Source organism: Actinia tenebrosa, unplaced genomic scaffold, assembly GCF_029948245.1.
Source record: "Actinia tenebrosa isolate PJP-AT-01 unplaced genomic scaffold, QUT_ActTen_1.0 PGA_scaffold9__36_contigs__length_13948895, whole genome shotgun sequence".
Lineage (NCBI taxonomy): Eukaryota > Metazoa > Cnidaria > Anthozoa > Actiniaria > Actiniidae > Actinia > Actinia tenebrosa.
This window is the reverse complement of record NW_028292586.1, coordinates 10,120,475-10,142,429: the sequence shown is the minus strand read 5'-3', so window position 1 is coordinate 10,142,429 and position 21,955 is coordinate 10,120,475. Positions and strand designations below refer to the sequence as shown.

Sequence of the window (21,955 nt, the reverse complement as noted above, 5' to 3'; positions counted from 1 at the left end):
TGATAATTAAGACATGATATAGGCCTATACATTGATAAAATCGCTAGCCAAAAATAAAAATTAATGCTTTTTACTCTGACTATCAGACCGGTTCTAATGACTCTGTGAATATATAAGCCCGCTAAGACATGGGCAATGCGCGCCTACGAATATAAGCGTGCAAAGTGTCATGAGGACAACCTGACAACTGAACTGAGGTAACTGATATCAGTTACATCAGTTCATTCATCACTGTATGACGAACTACGTACCCGATGTTTATATCAGTGTTTTGTAGATTACTGTAAGGAAACAAGTCATGGAACATAGAAAATATATTATTAACTGATTATATATAATTATTAACCGCCAACCAGTTGACTTTCGTGTGGGAGGTCGTGGTTCGAGTCCCGGCTTTGTAATTACATCTGTTAGATTTTCAAGTGGCTCGGATGACCACTTTAAATGGCGTCTCTCCACACTCATCATTACTAACCAACATCGGAGGGACGTAAAAGAACCACTGAGGACGTAAAAAAAACCCCTGGCAATGACCACCCTAAGTGCCTATACTTCATACTTACCATCTCTCATGCTCGTAAATTGCACAAAAAGCAATCTGTCATTCACAACTCAATGTAAAGCGCCTTTGATTATATCCATAAAGAAGGGGCGCTATACACCCTTCTCATAATGGCTGACAAGTGCACGAAAACGAGGTCACCCAGTCATTATTTCACGATAAAAGATATAAAATTACATGAAATGACTTTAATAAAGAAGAAAAATGTAAAAAAATGACCTTTGTTTTGATCTGAATTAGCGCTAACAGCCTTTATTTTGAATGAGCAGCTTGGCTCAACCTTGCAAGATGACTGGGTGACCTCGTTTCCGTGCGTTCATCAGCCATTATGAGAAGCTAGGGTGTATATAAATCATAAATCATAATCATTATTATTATTATCATTACTTCACTAAGGCTATCTAATCATTGGGTTAGATTCGTTAAGATTTGATTGATCTAGTCTGACTACATCAGATGACGGAGGCCCTTAGTGTTTTGAAGTCGTAAATAAATGTATGAACGTTATTTAAAACATCTAATATTTCCTCACATCTTGTTTTGCGCTAAAAGAACAGAAAATTTGTATTCAATACAAGGGAAATTTAGAGAGAATAAGAGAGCGTCTAACATCAACTTGCTCCTTTAACATCACAGCCCAATCTACCAAATCGTCACTTATCTCGGCCAGAAGTTGAAAAATGGTAGATTTTTTGTATGACCGCTCAAAAGAAGAAGAAGAAGAAGAAGAAGAAAAATTGAAAGAAGCGTCAAAATTAAACAGCTCTTCCAACAAGGATCTTATATTATATAACGAATAAGTAATATAGGCGCTCTAATCAATTTTTACATATACGAGTAATTTAACACTAGTCGTACACTGAACAAGATCAGTGGACATGGATTGAAACCGTTGTAAAAATAAAAAAAAAAAAAACTACCGTGTTTAAAAATACTTACACTAGCAGAGCTTGTCTGCCTTAACATCAAATATTCATTGCTATTGGACGTGTAAACACGCGTTATTAGTTCCTTGACAGCACTCTGGTTCAGCGGCAAACCTTTTTCAACTGTTTCTACCTGTAACAAGGGTTCAAAATTGTTAAAAAGTAGGTAAACGCACTTGCAACTACATGCGATACAAAAATGCCCGAAATCAACAACATGTCCTCTTAATTTGGAGATCCAGTTTACCTTGACTTTGAGTATCTTAGCATCTCGTGGGATATCAATTCGTAACTCTGCCTGGCCGTCAGTCCCGGTACTATCTTTCTTCGCCTCAGATTTACCATCACCCGCATGTCGACCAACTTCGGTCGCTGAACCGTCGCTATTGATCGAAGAAGCCGAAATTCTGACATCGATTTTTGACGCAGGCTTATCATCAGGAAACGACACTATGACCTATAAACATAGAACGTACGGCATGAATGTTAGTATCTCTTCACATCCCTTATAAAACATGAATATTGTATTGCATGATGTCTCTATGATTGTAGTTTCTAATGAATATAGCTGTTATACAAATTATTCAAACATGAGTTTCAAAAGGAATGAAAATATATTATCTCGAATAGATTGTATAAATTGTATTTGGATCAAAATTTAACAGTTATTGACTTCCCTAACATTTAGCAGTGTTCACTCCCCTAAAATATTGGTGCGGTCTGCTTTCTTGGAGAGAGGAGGAGAGAGTTAGGGAATCCCCCTCAAAATGGCCATTTTGTCTCTAAAAAGAACATAGAATTACCTCAACTTTAACACAACATAAAAGCTGTGTTTTCAATTGCCCAGATATAAAACGTTGTCATAACAAAGAAGAAATATCACTTAGTGCTCCTTTGCATGGAGGTGCCATTATCTTTGAAACTGTTGGCATGGCAACCATAAGTTTGAATTTGATTTTTTTTTTTTTAAATTAAACTGCCGGCCATTTAGTCATATGTGACGAAAAATATGCCGGCCGCAAACGAAGCACGATTTTTTCGTTCTAGAACCAGAAATGCAATCGCTTGACGGTTCTTTATCGAGCTAGGAGCATTAGGTTTGGAATTTAGTTTGTATAACCTTGATTTTTTTTTTTAAATTAGACTGCCGGCCATTTAGTCATTTGAGTTCTGTGACCGCCTGCCGGTCATTTAGACACTTCGTTTTTTATATGACTTGAAAGTCAAAAGAATATTTGACTACAGACTCAACTGTAGTAAAATCTATACCTGGACAGCAACATGAAAAACCTGTGGGAAAACACCAATAGTCCTTTTGAAAAGCCGCCGGGTAAATCTAGGAAACATCCGCTCCAATCCTACCTTCTAGTAGCATTTATTGTTTAGCACAAACAGTTTCTTTTTCTTACCTTGACAGAAAACGGCATGCCTGGTTTGAAGTATTTGGCTGTTTTGTAGAACTTGATGCGGTATTTAGAAGAGGAGAAAAAGATGGAGTTTTCTATTGCATGTTCAGTGATACCAGTCGATGATTCTGTTACATCAGCCTCGACTTGGAGACGACTTCCTTCGGGAAACCAAATGTTGCCCGGTAAATCCATTATGTGACGTTGTTTGATCGTTATTGTTGCAAGACCTTTCCGAATCTGTGTTTGAAAACATTAGTAGGTATATTTTGATGGCTAAATATATGCATAAAATAGAAATCACGAAATAAAATCAAAACATACTCGCATTCTGTATGAACTTATAAGAATGGGTTCTTGCTTCATGCCAACAATTTTGATACGAACTGCTAAAGTTCCTTGCACGGACTTTCCATGGGTATAACTTAAAGTAAAACATCGAGACAGTATTAATTTAGGGAAAACGTTTTTCTTTTTCGACATCGTTATTCTTCGAATAAGAGGTTGAAAGAGGTAGAAAATACCTGCTTGCTATGTACACAGAACATAATTTATCAGTAGGAAGTATCACTGAAGGACCACTGATCTTGACGGAGAATGTTGGTAATACTATAAAGGTAATAGAAAAACTCTGATTTAATGCATGTAGACCATGATAAAAACTGTTATCACATACAGGGCAAAATTACTCGATGCTGATTGGCTAATAATAAAGGAGGGCTTTTTACCGTAATTCGCGGGGCCGAATTACTAGAATATGATTGGTAGTTCAGTTGCCTAGCAACGCTTGCAGACTGTAAACTTTTCTTTTTTGCAAACCGAAATAGCTTCATATTTTGAATGTTTTTTTAAAAATGGTTTTTGACTTGATCTTTTACAATTGCCATTTTTTCGGTTGAAGCACTTTCTCTGATTATTTAACATTACGTTCAGCGGGAAAACCTTTACGAAGAATCGAGCCGAGAATATCCAATTTACAAGGGTTACAAAATTGTTCTTACAAACGTTTCCAAGTGCATGCGGCATTGCGGCTGTGGGGGAAACTATCCATCGTAAATATCAATGTAAATATTTTATTTTTTATATTTATAGTACACGGTAGGCTTTAAAGCGGCTATGAGCTTGTGAGGCAGTGTATCCCCCATAAACACTCCTTACTACATTTGACTATTCCATACGAAAAAGAAGATCCCGGTTGATATCTAGTTATCAACCCCGTTTCAAGAACGAAACTTCCCCAATGATGACATAAGTAAAGGTTATATGCCTTATAATTAGGTGGATATGAGATATATTGCCTATGGTTGATATATTTCACATCAACCTCGGAAAAAAACGGTATATGACCTTAACTTATTTATCAATTGACATGGTTTTCTTGTTGTTTTCACCCTCATTATAAATGCGAGGTCAGCGGTAAATATATAGTTATTAGAGAGTTTTAGATTAACTTTTTTTTCTCCCCGCAAACGGCAAACGTGACCACGTTTTCATAGTTTTCGTGTATTTTACTTTACCTTTTACAAACCTTCTCACCAAGCGCAAATACGCTTTTGTTTTTCTACTACTTGGACTTTTTTGCGATTCTTTTTCAGTAATTTAAAAGAATTTTTACTGGTCAACTGACGTTTGACGTTTGCCGTGAACGTAAATCTAAAACTCTCTATATTAGTATCTTTGAGGTTCGCCTTAAAAAATGATTAATTAGATGTGAGATTACGGATAAAACGCGCAGAATAAAAAAAAACACATAACGTTTCGGCTACAGCTAGAGATAGCCTTGATGAGAATGCCGAAGGCCACGCGTTTTATCTGTAATCTTACATTTAATTAATTATGGTTATTACTATTATTGTTAATAACTATATATTGACCTCGCATTTATAATTCAGTTCAATTCATCAGCCCCGATCATGCACGTTATTATTATTTTTATCTTTATTATATTTATCTTATTAGTTTTATTATTTTTAAGTCAAATATATCAACATTTGATAGAAAACCTACTCAATCGATAAATGAAATACTTGATTAACGTCGAACGTCGGCAATTGATGGTTTTCGCGTCGGCCATGTTGGAGGAACTTAACAAAAGAATTGTCAATGAACTATTTTGTTATATCCTCCAACATGGCCGCCGTGTCTTTTATTATTTAATTCTCTTGGGAATGGTTGAAAACCATCAATAAGCCTATACATCGCGAGGGCCTACGACCCTCCGGGGATGTGTATAGCTTATTATCTCCGTTCTCGGTAACTTAACTCTTACATACCATATTCTCTGACTTCAAACTTGATAGAAGTGTTATGAATGAACTATAAATAATAATAATAATAATAATAATAATAGTAATAATAATAATAATAATAATAATAATAATAATAATAATAACAACAACAATAATAATAATAATAATAATAATAATAATAATACGGTTCAAAGAGAACTCAACAAGAAAAGGCAACGAGTCTGCTGAAGGATACAAACAAGTATGCGGAGGAGCTAGCATTAACATTACAGCTACTCTATCCTAACCCATCATGCCTTAGCACGGAAAGAAAAGAAATTCCCATCAAACAAATTATTACTGCAACACAAAGAACAGCACATCAGAAACACCATAAAAGAAGAAAAGTTGCAAGGTAAACTAATGAGCGAACGATGGAATGATGATAATATCAACGTGAAGAAGTGCTTTGGTTGGCTGAAGAAGTGGAACTCATGCCCTTCGCATGTCATAGCAGGTATGCATGAATTTTATGAACAACTATTACCAACTAAGTTGTATTATGCCAAGAAGATTTGCTCAGCACCTGAAAACGACCCGAAGTGTAGACTGTGCAGAACTGACCTAGAAAGTGTTCCGCACATTATAGCGGGATGTTCCACTACTAGTATAAAGAATAGCGGTTCTGGGACGGGTGGATCACGTTGGATCGTGGATCAGCCCTTGCAATGACTTCAGCCCCATAAAATGACGTCATACCCTTTATAGTGACTTCACACCTCCTCTTCGGATAGGTCATATCTATTTTTAGAACAACCCCTATTATGACGTCATAGTTCTTGAGAAGCAATCAGGGCCGCTTCTGAGCACCCTCCTGGATAGGTCACATCTATTTTTATCTATTTCTAGAATAGTCCTAGTTATGGCTTGATCAAACGCATGAGCCAATCAGCGGCTGTTTTTATTTTCCCTGTCAAACTGTAGACTCATCAAAAAACAAACAATAAACAAAAGATGACTTGCACAAGAAACAACGACAAACACGTTTTCTCAAAAAAATAATAATAATGAAATTTAATCATAAAACGGTCAATGCATGTGAATACAAAAAAAGATTACTTACACCTCTTTTCATTATTTAACCATGCAAGTATGATGTTTTGATTGTCAGTATATATTTGTTCAATAGAAACACCCGTCATTTGAAACAATAGAGCACTGTGTTCTGCAAAATTTGCGAGTCAATCACGCGAATCAACTACTAGATGTCAAGACCACGATCTACTCTTTCTCAGTTTTACACAACAAACCGTCCATCCAATTTAAAAAAAAAAAATGTTAATATGTACAAAAAAATATTCTGAGCATTTGTTGGCTATTCTACTTCTCTTCGTGGATTGATACGGGTTTTAGAACAATTTTCGGTAAGTTTGCGTTGATTTGACCCCCGTCCGACGACCATGATCCTTTGCGTTTAAACTATAGATTGTTGAAGATTGTTTTGATGTGACGTCATAGTGAATTAGGGCAATTGAAGCAACAGTTTAAAGGATACAAGATCGAACAGTACAACATCATGATAGACGTTTAAGGAGGATATTCAACCGACTTGGAAGAGTGCATGGGCAAGCTCTTGGGAAGAAGAAGAGGAAGTGACACACTTATAAAGATGCAGAAAGCTGTCATTTCATCTACACTGAACATTGCACGTACTTTCAAATCACTGCTACGAGACTTATCACTATAGGCATTGGACACTGAACATTAAACATTATAATTATATAAATTTATAGTTATTTATTGGGTTGTTATAATTTAGCTTAGACTTAGATTTTAGTATTTCGAGATATAGATCCAATCCTTTTTTTTTTTTTTTTTTTTTTGATAAATACTTGGTTTGTATATGTAATAGGCCTCCATGCTGTCCAATTAAGAAATAATTGGACGAGGAAAATTCCGAGGACTGACAAAATTGGATGAGGCCGTAGCCGAGTCCAATTTGGCAGTCAGAGGAATTTTTCGAGTCTAATTATTTCTTGATTGGGGAGCATGAAATCCCATTACCTAGTAATTATATAGATGCCTTATTAATCCCATATCAACAAGACCTGTCCTATTAAGAAAATAATTGGACAGTTACCTATATGGGATTAATGAGAAGCTGTATAATTAAATATAATAATTATTCAGATTTTTACCAATAGTTTTTATTGAAATACATAATTATATAATATAAGGAGACAGTACTTACAAAAGCAGTTAAATTAGATTGAAATTAGCTATATAGTATTTAACATAATTTTAAGCAAATCACAAATTTAACCTTAAACCTTAGCAAATGATCTCTTTAACAAGCCTGGGTTACTTAAAATCGTTTTCTTCTTTAACTTTTATCGGAAATAAACGCTTTTTTTCGTGCAATTCAAGTAATAAATTTTGAAATTCCTCGAATGTAGATGCGCAGTACGTGTGCGCGTGGCAAACAGTAGGCACCGTCCTTAAAGACACAGTACCCGGGATACAAAATTACATAGCATAACATCATCATGGACGTACTAGGCGGGTATTCGAAAGATGTAATGAGGTCAAAACAAAGCTTAATAGGAGAAAAGAGCAAATTAGTGCTGAAGAAGATGCAAAAAGCAATTTTAACAAGTACACTAAATAGTGTTTATTAGGTTTTATTAAAGAGATTCCAGTGACTCTCACGCTCAGCCACTGCAGTAACCTAGGCATTCGTGCGTAATATACTGCCTTATAATAATGAGAAGAAGAAGAAGAAGAAGAAGAAGAAAAGAAGAAGAAGGAGGAGGAGAAGAAGAAGAAGAAGAAGAAGAAGAAGAAGAAGAAGAATCAGTAAAAAGCACGCAGCGCCTAAGCCTCATCAAGACGAATACTAACATCTAACCATCAGCCTCCCTCATCCTGCCTCCACTACCTCCCATCTCCTCCTCCGCCCTCCTCCTCCTCCTCCTCTTCCTCCTCCTCCTCCCTACCTTCCTCCTCCTCCTTCTCCTCCTCCCTCCGCCTCTCCCCTCCTCCGCCTCTCCCCTCCTCCTCTTTTCTCCCTCCTTACTCCTCTCCTCACTCCTACAATTACAATAATATCAGTGAGCAGTATAGTCACCTGTTGTCCGTAAAATGCTTGTACTGTCCAGTTACCATTAAGAACAAAATCCCCGAGGTCAAGTACTTTAGAAATAAAGCCTACAAGACAAAAATATCCAAAACATATCCATTGACCTGTCTGTGAGACTTTCACTGGGGACTGTGAGTGATTAGATCATACGTACCTGTCTTCGTATCTAGATTCTTCCACTGCTGAACTCTTATGCCTTGTGGATTCTAAACCAAATAATGAGATACAAACTGTTGCTACTCATCACATGATATGGCTGGGTAATAAATATTCTGGTATCATGCATCAAATAGTTACACAATCCTGGTTTGAATTGTGTGTAATGCTAACAGACAGACAAGTATTATCAAACTACAGTGCACTACATACCTTAACAACCACCGTAATCTAGAAGAAGAAAAAACATCTCATTAATGCATTATATATACCTACTTAAAAGACATTGTCGTATAGAAATAAAATAATAATAAATAACAAATAAGAATTAATTAGATTCTAATATTATTTTGATACTAAAGCCCCCTATATTGATGATAATAACTGGTTTAGTATATACTAACAAAATAATATCAAAAATGTCTGTCTATATGCGAATGCGTCGCCTTTTGCCAATGGTTTCGTATGCGAGTAGATATGAAATGAGGGTTCTGCAACATCCGGAGCCCGGAGCCGGCGGAGCCAGGTTACCACCCCTCCCCCACCATTTTTCGGAGCCGGTGGAGCCAGGCCCCAGACCACCCCACTCCTCCCCCACAATTGTTACTGACTGCAAAAATGAATTTAGGAACAAAAGAGAAGGGGCTTCTTTTCTAAGACTCTTGTTGAATAACCATTTTTAGCGGTTCTACGCCATGAGGAGCGAGGAGCCGGCGGAGCCAGGCTACCACCCCTCCCACACAATTTTCCGGAGCCGTTGGAGCCAGGTCCCAGACCACCCCACTCCTCCCCAACAATTTTTACTGACTACAAAAATGAATTTAGGAATGAATGAGTTATGGTCTCGTTTTTAAAATCCTTGCGGTTCTGCGCCATCCGGAGCCCGGAGCCGGCGGAGCCAAGCTACCACCCCACCCCCACAATTTTCCGGAGCCGGTGGAGCCAGGCCCCAGACCACCCCACTCCTCTCCCGCGATTGTTACCGATTGCTTAATAATGAATTTAGGAACAAATGAGAGGGGGATTCTCTTCTTAAGATTCTTGTTGAATAACCATTATGATGGGTTGATACTTTATTGACCGCTAGATATTGTTTTGGAAATATATAAATTCATAATTTCATTCAGTTCGCATGGGGTTGATCTAATCTTTAGTGTTTATTGCAATTTAAAAAACATTTAAAAAAATTGTTGGGGAGGAGTGGGGTGGTCTGGAGCGTGGCTCCTCCGGCTCCGGAAAATCGTGGGGGAGGGGTGGTAGCCTGGCTCCGCCGGCTCCCCGCTCCTCATGGCGTAGAACCGCCATTTCATATCTACTTATGTGACTAGAATTGTTTGTTGGTTCTCTCCTGTGCTTCGAGGGTTTTTCTCCGGGTTCTCCGGTTTTCTCTCTCTGCAGCAATCAACTTCTAAATTCGATGTTAGGATGTATTCTGGATAGGGTTACCTCACTCTCCTTTCGTACCATGAAGCAAATCATTAAATTGGTTACTATGTTTTTAACAGTGGAATGATTTCACTTGTTTCTCTTAAACAATTTATTCCTATTTTTATATGACAAAGTCCTATTGGTTATATATAAAAAATAAACAGACCGCAGACAAACAAACAAGACAACGCAAAGGTTTTCAGTTCAAAAATATAAATATTCAATACTTCTAACATAATAGCTTAAAGGAATTAAGATGATAACCGACCTTTTTTGTGGTGGGCATCAGGTCAAAACCAAGCGGTATAACACGGATTTTGACTGAAAAAAAATGACAATTTATATTAGTTCAAACTATTAACTAATGCATACAAATAAATATTGTAGTTATATAATTTTCTCGTGGGCTACGAGGGTGCCACGTGAACATCACGTGAACATCACGGTAGCCGTTCTGAGCGGGCAATGGTGCGCCTCGGGGATTCACCTAGGGACTTCGTCTCGAGAAACATTACCATTTCTGGACCTCAAGCACGTCGGTCCCAGTCACTGTTATAATTACATATGGCATATCAAGATTAATAATAATGTTATTAGCCCGGTTGTCAGTTGTGTCCATGATACTGACCCCTTTGTTTCGGCGTGTAGATGGGTTTATCGGTTTGAATAAGGATAACGCCATCCTTGAAACTAAGCAGTATTTTGGTTTCCTTGTGGAATCGTAATGTTTGATCATCAGATTTGGCAACAAGATAAACGTATTGTTTATCTACTGCTGCTTGGTCACGAGTGTTCTCGGGATCAACCTAAATGCAAAGAAAAATTACGCTTTAATCGTAATAAGTAATCCAATAAGTAAATAAGAATGAAACATAAAAAAGAATTAAAAAAGGTTTAAAACTGTACGGACGTTTCGAACGTTAGTGCTTCGTCGGAACAAAAAACTGGTCGCCGTTTTCCTTTTCGAGACATCGTGTCGCAAACTTTAAAAATTTCGCTTGTTTTTTTTTTGTTTTTTTTTTTGTCTCAACAGTTTGGGAATAACACCACCTCTGATCTAATACAGAAAAAAAATATCAAAAAGTGTGAACTTGTCTATCTATGTTGACAACGTACCCTTACTGTGAGGAACTGTGGAACATCTGAAGAAAAAAGAAAATACAACCTGTCATTATATATTTATGTATTTGGCAAATAAGATAGCAAATTAAAATACATGACATAATATTTATCAGAAAATCGTAAATCGGATCGCATTAGCATTGTTACTAAATATCGCGAGTTCTGATTGGTTCAGCGGACGCGTCAATCAATAAATCAGTTAACTTTATTTTACCCACGGTAGACGGCTCAGCAAGCTGATTTTCAAACATGCCGTGCTTCATGTAGAGTTAAGAAAACGAGTAGTAGCACACAGTTCACGTGCACACCCTTTATTTCGTCATTCTTATCCAAAATAACAGCTACTCTAAGTTACATTTTATAATCGAAATATTGTATAAAGCACTTGTGGTTTATACATGTCAATACGCCCGCACTTTAAAACTGCACACAGCATGCGTGCGCGTTTTTGATTGAATGAAATAGAAAACGCTCGCCCTTGCTGTGTGCCTTACAACTCCACACAGCACAGCAAGCAAGTTATTTTATTTCCCTCTTAAAATACAAATTACAATAATTGTTATTTTAGATATAAATAAATCAACTAGAAGTTTGCGAGCGTGATGTGGGTTCTCATAAGGATACCCTTCCACACAATGAGAACGCATTATCAAAACACGACATTTAATAATTTCTCACAGGAAAATGTCTGAAGAATAATCAATGCAAAATACTTGTGCGCATCTTTTCAATCTTCCTTTTAGTCATGTATGAAGCACATGTATGAACAAGGGTCATTTTACTGAATATCAAAGAATAGTCGACATCAACAAAAGTATTATGGTGGCTGCCTAACAAAGAAAAAAAAAACATGAAAACGTTTTTAAAAGATAATTTGTTAAACCCAAGTTTAATGCTAAGATTAATTCTAGAAAGAAAAAGGCTTTGCCCTTCGGTTGTTATCGAGATATCTACGACAAAACACAACCTTATCAACACCGTCTTGAAGGGGGAAAAAAACAAGAAACAATGTCCTATAAAAGTTCAAAACGTGAACTGTTATCAAACTTATTTTACTTTAATTTTTCAAAAATAAAACAAATTATACATTGTTTTTAAAATTTTACAAATATAAGTAAAAAGATTTGGGAAGTGTTGAGAATTATAGTACTACATGTTATTTGTATTGCGCTTGATAATTTTTCAAAAAATAAATAGATAAATAAATAATTAAGTAAAATGAAACAGTTAAAAATCGTACACAGCGCGTTTTGTCATTTTGTTCAACTTTCTTAACAGATTCTTTTTTTATGCACTTTCAGAAATTGGGGGGAAAATATAGTCTCGTGCCAGATTTGACATATTTGCCCTGTTAAAGTTCAAAACGTGTATAGTTTTTCAATAAGAGCTTGAAGTTAGCGGCTTTTCTGCGTAGGCACATCGTGGGCTCAAATTGCCGGTCTCATGGCGTAATAAAGCATTGAATAGAATCATGCGCAGCTTTTTTTTTTTTTTCGATACTAGGCAGGCCACCTTAAATGTTTGTTTTTTCTTACACGCGTACGATTCTAACCTTTTTGAAATACTGCTTGAACGGAAGAGAATGTTTTTCGTCTATATGGAAAGTCTTGAAGAAAAAGTCGTACTGTTATCGGTGAATTGATTCCAAAGACGGTAACAGAGACGTTTACTGGAGTACCCACGTGAAAGACGTTTGGAGCTGTAATAAAGTACCTGGTAGAAAATTCAAGGTAAAGTTAAGACATCTGGAATGTATATACTTTCAAATACTAATTGATATACACCCCTCCCTCCGTGATATTAAACTATATAGTCTACTAATATATATATTTAGGCACTGCCTAAAAGCGGAGCTCCCGATACGAAATTAGGGAGCCAGGGAGCCCAATTTGAATGAATCTGAAAGGCAAAAAAAAAAAAAGATCGGGAAACTGAAATCTTCAACTATTTTTATTCGAGATGAAGATAACGTATCCCATAATAAAAACCATGCATTGAAATCGAATCAAAATGCACTACATTGTTTTCTTTGTGCGATTATACTTTCCCACTTAGGAATTTTGTACACAACTCACCCCCACCCCCAGGGGCATGTTTCGTTCTTTCTTCGACAAAGTTTTCCATGGCCGACATTTTTAGCTCGTGAAGAGGTATTGGAGTGGCTAGATTTCGCATTTTTCGGATAACGCTTCTCAGCCAATCGTTTTGGGTAATTCCCGTAACCATGGAATCCATTCTATTCGCCAAGTGACGTCACTGGAAGAATCTACTCACGTTGTTTGTAGAGGAAGCCATTTTGGATTTTCGATCACTTCATAATCCCTTGTAATCAGCAGCATATTTCAGCAGTATTCGTAGTTTACTTTATGCTCTTTTCATTGGACCTTGAGATATGAGATTGTCGTATTTATCATTACGTTGGAAGATGAATCCGAAAACAGCCTGGTTTGTCATATATTGGATCGATTAGACTCGGTCCAGATAATCTCAATTGTAGAAAAATTTCATAACCAGAAATCCGAAAAGAAAGGATTCTAGCCAATTTTTAATAGATTTTATTACATAATAGTTATTTCTTTATTTCTTTTTATATATTTTCTTATTTATATTTGTAATCTTTATATCTATTTGTAAACTTAAGTTTTTCAATTTTATATTGCGAATTAAGTATAAAATAAATATTGTCTTACTTTATCTAATCAGAAGCCAATATTTTAAGAGGGAATTCTCTTCGTATTCAAGCGGTGAGCGCCAAAAACTATTTTCTTGAAGAAAGGCTGTTACGTTAAACAAGGCTAAAATCTCGTTATTCAGAAAGTTTAACTTGTTTGGAAGTGGAGATGACCGATGAAAGTGGAATCAAAGTGTTATAAACCCAAAGTAAAAATTTTATTCGAAAATGAGGTTTAGGCCTGCATTTGCTTATTTCCCATATATTTTCTATAAAAAAGGCTGACCAAGCAAGATTCTAATACAAATGCAACAAAACATCTTTGTACAATTGAAAATATCGCTTCAAACAGGCACTTTATCATAGTACATCAGGTTTTTAACTGTTTAAAAAAGGTTTTGAGTGTTAACCCAATACGAAAATTTCGATCAGATTCATACGAAAGTCTAGTTATTGGCGCTTTTTGCCATTATTGCTCATCATTGAAAAAAAATTCCTCTTAATTGATAAAGACAACAGTTTGTTTGCACAAAACATAACTTCGACTATCACCGTACTCGATCACAATACCCTCAATGAAATGAGTCACCAAGTGTCATTTGTTATCATCTTAGTTCATTGGTACTCAAAAAGCTTCACGAGCTTACCATTGGGTTTACCTATGATTTCTTAAGGTAATTCCCTTGTTTTGCACTGCGCATTTTTCTGCGCATGCAACTAAAAGAATGGAACTAGCAAAGTTTAGGCATTTGTCTTTAGGAAACTAAATAAGAAACATGTTCCAAACCAATTTTCACTTTTTTTCTCTTTTTTGTGTAGAGAAATTGCGATTTTTATCTGACTCGCCCCAGTCTCCACTCGGAAAAGTGTCAGTTTTGGACTCTTTTGAGATGTTTTTTTTTTTCAAGATAAATCTCAAAACGAGATTCAGATTTTTGATAACTGCGATGCTCGTCATTATATATCAAAATAGAAGGGAAAGTTTATTGAATAGATTTTGAAATATTATGATGGGAATATTTGACATGTGCAATTTTTGGACGTTCGTAGAGGCGCACATGCCTGCATTTTTCACTAATAGTTCAAGAATCATAGTCATCCAATAACTTTGATGGATTTAATAATATTGATTATCTAGTTATCTTCGAGTTATAAGTACGTTTTGTTATATGAAAGTACTTTTAACGGTGAATAAAGGTTCTTGATTGCAGCTTCCGGTTACTACAGCATTTCACTATAAAACCCATAAATTGACATATTTGGAGAGCATCTAGCGGAAAAAACGAGAATGGTGACCCCATCTTTTCATTGCAGTTTTTGAATGTCCATAACATAATTAATGTCCATGCATAGTTTCAGGACAAAGTTATTGGCAAAATTTCTTTCAAGGGAATTACCTTAAGTATGGTGCTTCTCTCGCGCGGGCCGAGCGGGAGCTCCGCTAAAATCGTCGCTTTGGCAAATCAACCAAAGCAAACACCAATCAGAAAACTAAACAGTGGCCAAGGATAATGAAGGAACTGCTTGCAGTCTTTCAATTTCTCATACATTTATTATTATTTCTTTACGGTTTTAGAAGGATTTTGGTTGATTTTGTATTGATATTTTCAACAGGTGACTAAATCAGATGTATAGTCATGTCAAGGTAAGGTTATTCAATGGATTAAATTAGATTTTGATTGCTTTTTTTTAGAAAAGTAACTTCGACTTAACAATTTATGGGTTTCCTGTGCCGGGTTTATAATCGCTTCCTGTGCTGCAGTTCAAAAATTAGAAAATTTTAAAACAAAATTTTTGACGTACGCCTGCCATTTATTCCTTTTCTTTTCTTTTCTTTTCTTTCTTTCTTTCTTTCTTTCTTTCTTTCTTTCTTTCTTTCTTTCTTTCTTTCTTTTTTTTTTTTTTCTTTTTGTGTTTTGTGATTTTGTTTTCGACTTTTTTCTTCTTTGTGTGCGTGTGTGTGAAGACTATTGCAAAGTTTATATTTCTCTCAACGAAGAACTCGAAAGCATTTTCTCCTATCCCCAAATTAAAAAGCTCCGTTTCCTTATTCTTTTTACCAATCCGTCCGGCTACCTTAATTTAGCGACTAAACTTTAAAAATAAAGAAGAACAAATTATATTGAGGAGTAATTTGTGTTATGATTGCAGGATGGCTTCATGTACTACTTGCTCTGTCTACCAGAAAACCGCGAAGATGAATTAAGTGAGCTTCATCTCACAGTGAGTATTAAGATATTGCACTTTTTTGACATATTGTCGATGTATTCATCAAATAAATGTTGAAATGTTGTCATGATTTTATTTTTTGAAGTGTAGATTGGATATTTTCATTGTTTTTTTAATATTTCAGCAATACAGTCAAATCAAATCATCCATACATTTCCGTAGTAAACACTGCAATCACACCAAAGTTAACCTGATCATCACAGTAGTCATGAACCAAGAAATAAATCCGACATTTATTGACTTCGACCAGCTTCAAACCGGTCTGACGTTTAAGTGGGGACTGACGAGGGTAGTTATAGCCAATTGACAAACTTTCTTAAAAAAGAGCCAATCAGATCGTGTAATGGAATCCAGATACACTTCTGGAAGTCAGGGAACATGAAAACTGTTGATAGTTTGCAGACGGACTGAACAAAAGTTACGTTAAGGTATGAACGTATGCCGGCTAATGGGAACTAGCTAATGTTAAAGCCTGGTTTTCACTTGCGACGAAAGCTAGCGGAGTCGAAGGTGGCGGAATCTGAGTCGGAAGAAGTTGATGTGTAAATTTGCAAGTAAAAAAAAAAAAAAAACGGCCGTGGTAAGCGAATTTCGATGTCTTGATTTCAATATTTTTTACAATGAAAAAGTTTTTTGCTTTGATATTTATCTTTTTTTTTACTGATCTACTTATATAAGTCGCCAAAGAAGTTTGATAAAATCAAACGAGTGGAGAGAACTCTTTTCACCAAAGACCCTAAAAAAATATAAGAAATCCAAAATATCATCTCATCTATATTTTAGCTATGTCCAGTTTTTAGTTATGTTCTGCATCCTTTTGTCTTGGCCCAGTTATGGTATTTGACTGTCTCTGTTCGGACCCAGGGAATGTACCAGCAGCCATCCGTACAGCGGATACAGCACTGCTTTCATGTCAAGGCTAAGTAAACAAGACCAAAAATAGCGCAACTCCGACAAGATCTAATAAGTTCAAATCGATCGTATTTCATCGTATTATTGAGCCAAACACTTTGGAACTCTGCCAAGAGTGAGTCATGTAGACAAACATGCCCATGTTTATTCGTATAAGATATTCCTCGGCTGTCTTTAAAACGGGAAACGGGAAACGGGAAACGGGGAACGGGAAACGCGAATTTGGTAAAATCTCTACGCAGTAAAATATATTTCTCGTTACAATATTCTAAAAAATCTTTTTATTTTTTTTTTTATTTTTAATTATTTTTATATTAAAGTCCGGCAAACGTACTTATTTCCAGCCCAGCATATCTATGGAGTCGCTGAACGTAACAAAAAAAAAAAAGACGAAACGGTTTGAGTATCATTTCGGTATTTTGAATAATAAATAACAAAAGATACCAAACATAAGGTCTTTGCGTAAAAAAATATCTCAAAGAACAACCCTCGAGACTCTTTCTCTCCCTCGGCGGGGCTAGTTGAGATTTACAAATGTGAAGATATAATTAGCTAAAACTAGTGTGAGCGGCGTCGGTGTTTCTAATGAAACAGTAATGATGAAAAGGTAAATTATACACCGTGAAAAGATGAAAAAACTTACTTACTTTTTTCATCTTTTCACGCTGTATAATTTACCTTTTCATCATTACTATTTACAAATGTGATTCAGTAGTTATTTTCTTGACTAAAATGTGGCCTTCACTCTGGATTCATGTTGACACCGTAACAACTAATGACCTGAATTTATTCCGTGCCAAATGCATATGATTCTGTTAAAAATCAAGAAAGTTTTGACGTTTGACAAAATTTTGTCCTGCTTCGAATCAGGCCGACGGTGTATTTGAAATTTGGTAAAGCGAAACACCTTTTGGTAAGATTAAAAAAAATTGCGTTCGCACCAGGAAACGGGCTGATGTTGACAGATATTTTTGCAAAGCAAACATAAATCTAGCCTAGTGCAAACGGGCCCTAAAACTCATCAAATACAATATTTCAACTGACTATTTCATTAATAAATTCTATTTACAATATTGAGAGAAATATATTTTACCGCGTAGAAATTTTACCAACTTCCCGTTCCCCGTTCCCCGTTCCCTGTTTTAAGGACAGCCATATTCCTCGATTTACCTACTAAGCTCTGAAAAAGGCATGTTCAATTCCTACTTTTGAAAGGGAACTTGGTTAAAAAAGCTAATCTACAATGTTAGTTAAACTGCAATGCGTATGTTAACAGAAAAAAAAGAAGGGGGGAAAAAAACCAGTAAAAGACGTGCAACCATTGCCAGGCAAACTGAGAGTTTGGTTTATATATGTTCTATAGTAACTGCAATTAACGATTACACAAAAGCCGCCTAACTAATAAACCTATTTCTTTGCTTTGTATGCGCAATTATGTATTCTTGTCGCCGAGAACACAAAAAAATTGCCAAACCCAGACAAGAAGTAATGAGTTCAAATCGATCGCATACCATCATATTATTGAGCGACCCATTTTGGAACTGTACCAAGAGTCATTTATTAGATAGTCAAGGAGATTTTTCCTTATCGATTTAACATACTGACCTCTGAAAACGGGCATTCAGTTTCTACTTCTGAAAAGGATTTTGGCTAAAACAGCTAATCTTCAATGTTAGTTAAACTGCAATGTATATTTTAACAGGAAAAGACGTACATCCACTGCCAAGCAAACTCAGAGTTTGGTTTACATATGTTCTACATACATAAGTGATTTGATGTCAAAGAATAACCAAAGAAGGCTAAAGTCAATTCTGGAGTAAACAGGAAAAGGCCACCTTCAATGATTGCCAGGCAAACTTAGAGTTTGTGAAATACATTATGTACCTAACACTGAGTTGACGAGAATCTAACTGCAATAGTTTCTATATTACCTTTGAGCTGATGCACAGCTAGCTGCAGTAAATAGAATGATGTACAAGAGCATCTTCATCTTGCAACCTCTTTTGCCTCGCGATGAACTAGCTTTCTCAATGACGTTCAAGGTTTTTTATAACCCACCGATATTTTTTTGCGCGCTGACATTGGTTAAAATGTGTCACGTGCAGACGGGTATTATCCCCCTGTCCGAAATGATATCTGTCCAGTTAAAACAAAATATACTCCTATATGTCTTCAATTTTTCACTTACAGCCTGGAGATAATTATCGAAACAAAGCTTTCAGTTCGTGAAATCCATTCCAATGATAACGTTAGTATATAAAATAAATAAACCCCTTCCTGGAATATCGGCTGATAATGTCCTTGGAAGAGATATGGTCCTCAAAGTATCGCACATTCGCGTCGTCGCTTTTCGGCCAACTGTTGTTTATTTTTTGGACCATTTCTCATTCTCGGACACTATCAGCCGATAATCTAGCCGGTTGAAGGAGATTGTTTGCGATAGACCACCTCAGCGGAAGAAGAAGAAAAAATGTATATATATGTTGATTGGCTAACTACGCTGAGGTATCGGAAATAACGTTTTAAAAGGATCATCCTATTTAATAATAGAAACCCGAGGCTCCTTCTTCTTTCTTCATGCTTCATTGAAATATCGATGGTACGAAATGAGGAACAATATCTGATCTCACAAGGAGGGCAGTCGATACTACTTGGAATGTATAGTAGAAAATGAGCCCTCTTGAAAAAGGAAACAGAGAAAAAGATCTACGCAAGACAGTAAATAAGTTGCAAAACTGTTTATTCACAAACAACGATATACATATGCCTCAAAAAAGCAATATTTCTCTTCAGATAAGAGTTTTCTTTTCGTTACAAACACCTCATTTTAGCTTCCTATAGCGGAATGAAGTTTGCAAAGCTGCCAGTAAGTTTTGTGTGAGTTATTTGAGTTATGCGGTAACACACTGTTTTCAAGCGACTGTTCATGTTCATGACTCCGCCCACAAAGACAAAGGATCATATCATTCATGTTTGTCACTGAAAGCACAGTTGTTTTTCTCGCAACATAAAAATATCGCAACCCGCCCAGATAACATTTAATGAGTTCAAATCGATCATTTTTCATCATATTATTGTCCCACCCACTTTGGAACTCTACCAAGAGTCATGTAGACAAGTATGTTCATTTTTATTTGTGGAGATTTCTTTCCTCATCGTTTACACCTACTGACCTCGCTGAAAACAGACATTCAATTTCTACTTCTGGAAAGGATTTACTAGTAGTTGGGTTAAACCAGCCAACCTTCACTCAGTAATTTGCTTTAAAACTTACTTCAATTTTTGCTTGTACCTTGTTCAGTCCCTTAGCGAATTCGAAGTTTCTGCGTGATTTGACCAGCTTAATGTTGTCGTTGTTTTTTCCTTTCTTTTTTGTTACAGGGACAGGGTACGCTGGGCTACCTGGAGATTAACTATTTACCTGATTCTCTAAGAATATAAAGGTTTTGAATATACTGATATAGGTAGAGTTAGCATGCATTGGGAAACAACAGCCAAAATATATACGTTATCGCTTTGTCTTGGCTTTGCTTAAAAGAAATCAAATTATTCATTCTCGTCCTCGCGAAAGTAGAGATTCCATTGTAAAAGCTATATGTTTTTATACAAAGAATAAGCCAAAGAATCGAATTCCGCACACACCAGTCTGTTGTCATGCTACTTCATGGCTCCACTCACGTTTGCTGTCCAGGCGAGGAAAGTTATTAAAAGCCAAATCTCATACTCATTAATTATTCACGAGACAACCAGCCAATCCAATTGCGTTGATTTAGTCATATGATGATACAGGAAAACAGGTCTAGTCTGTCGAAAAGCCGGGGAGGGTTTTGAAATCAGCAGGGAAGAGCTGGGGCGGAAGTGTTGAAGTCCAAAGGATGAATTAATTCAGTTCGGGGAATTGGATCCCTGAACTGAATTAATTTTGATGCAGTCCTTGGACTGGTATTTATTTATTTTTTACTTACTTACTTGCTTGCACAAACTAACAAACGAAGACGTAAACCCAAGATACTGCGGGCTATCTGTTGTAAACGAAGAACAGTGCTTCGAAAAAATTGAAAGATGACGGGACTTTTTTTTTGCTCCAAACAAGTTGGATTTTCCACCAAAATCGTATATCTCAGTATTTTATAAACCGAGTGTACATTAGTCATTTCGTTATTGATAAAGAGCAACATTTCAATTTTACTCCGTAAACGCGATGGCCGCGCGATAGAGCTCCATACATTCCTTCGTACGGACCTCACAAGGTCAAAATGGCGGGACTTTTTTTAAATTCCACAAATATTTTAGCATTTCTAGATAGCACAATAACCAAATGATTGGCCCACGAAATTTTAGGCTTTGGAATCCGAAATCCAGCACTCTGGAATCCGGAATCCAGGCCTTGCAATACGTTATGGTGTCTGTTAATGCATGCGCTTTCGTCAATTGTTTTTAATCACGCTAGTTATATGTACCAGGGACACCTTCCTAATTATACTGGCAAGTATATCAAATATAATTTTCAGAGAAATTATCTGAAAATTAACGATATGGAATCCGGAATCCGCAATACAAAAGTTTTGGAATCCGGAACCCAGACCCTTGGAATCCGTAATCCAGAGTCTCGGAATACGGAATCCAGCGCTTGGAATCCGGAATCCACCATAAGTCCGGATTCCCTTACATGGGGTGATAGCATATTTGGCCATCAGAAAAAATCTGTTAACATTTGGTCAGCTACATACAAATTATGTCTCAACAACACGGTTTTTGGATCTTTCCTCAAAATAATGACTATCTAGGCAAAAAACAGAAGTGGATTCAGTTAATTCAACTATTCACGGACTGTATTTTATGGTTTAGATTGAATTCTATTGAAAAAAACCACCGTACTTTTTGAGTTGAATGTACGCTATTGGATGTATTACAAGGGAAAATGCATGACATAACCGGGGTCAAGCTAGAAAATCGTCTCTCCTTGAAATAAAACAGGACCTGTCAAAAATGAAAACCCCGGGCTTTTCTGAACAATTTGGTATATAATTCATAGGAATTTGTTAAAATTTAGAACCGTATTTTTGCTGATTTTATAAGCTCATACTATCTGTTGGCTATACATTCGCCTCTTATGGTTTCTTAGGTTTCGTAGCCTCGAAAACACGCTCACTACGGTAGTTTGCCTTTGCAAATC

At 36.3% G+C, this 21,955-nt stretch overlaps 1 protein-coding gene across 1 annotated transcript in view; it reads right to left on the bottom strand.

The window, feature by feature from the left end:
- The window catches only part of LOC116296478 (A.superbus venom factor 1), a 53,443-nt gene extending 34,641 nt beyond the window's left edge, over nt 1-18,802 (bottom strand). The window contains 14 exon segments of the mRNA XM_089024857.1: nt 1,502-1,621; nt 1,736-1,945; nt 2,898-3,134; nt 3,219-3,318; nt 3,419-3,503; nt 5,168-5,210; nt 8,250-8,329; nt 8,416-8,467; nt 8,631-8,648; nt 10,114-10,166; nt 10,474-10,651; nt 10,962-10,987; nt 12,520-12,680; nt 18,711-18,802. Coding sequence (XP_088880983.1) covers nt 1,502-1,621; nt 1,736-1,945; nt 2,898-3,134; nt 3,219-3,318; nt 3,419-3,503; nt 5,168-5,210; nt 8,250-8,329; nt 8,416-8,467; nt 8,631-8,648; nt 10,114-10,166; nt 10,474-10,651; nt 10,962-10,987; nt 12,520-12,680; nt 18,711-18,769 — 1,422 coding nt within the window. The 5' untranslated portion in view covers nt 18,770-18,802.
- Between the last annotated feature and the right edge of the window lie 3,153 nt (nt 18,803-21,955).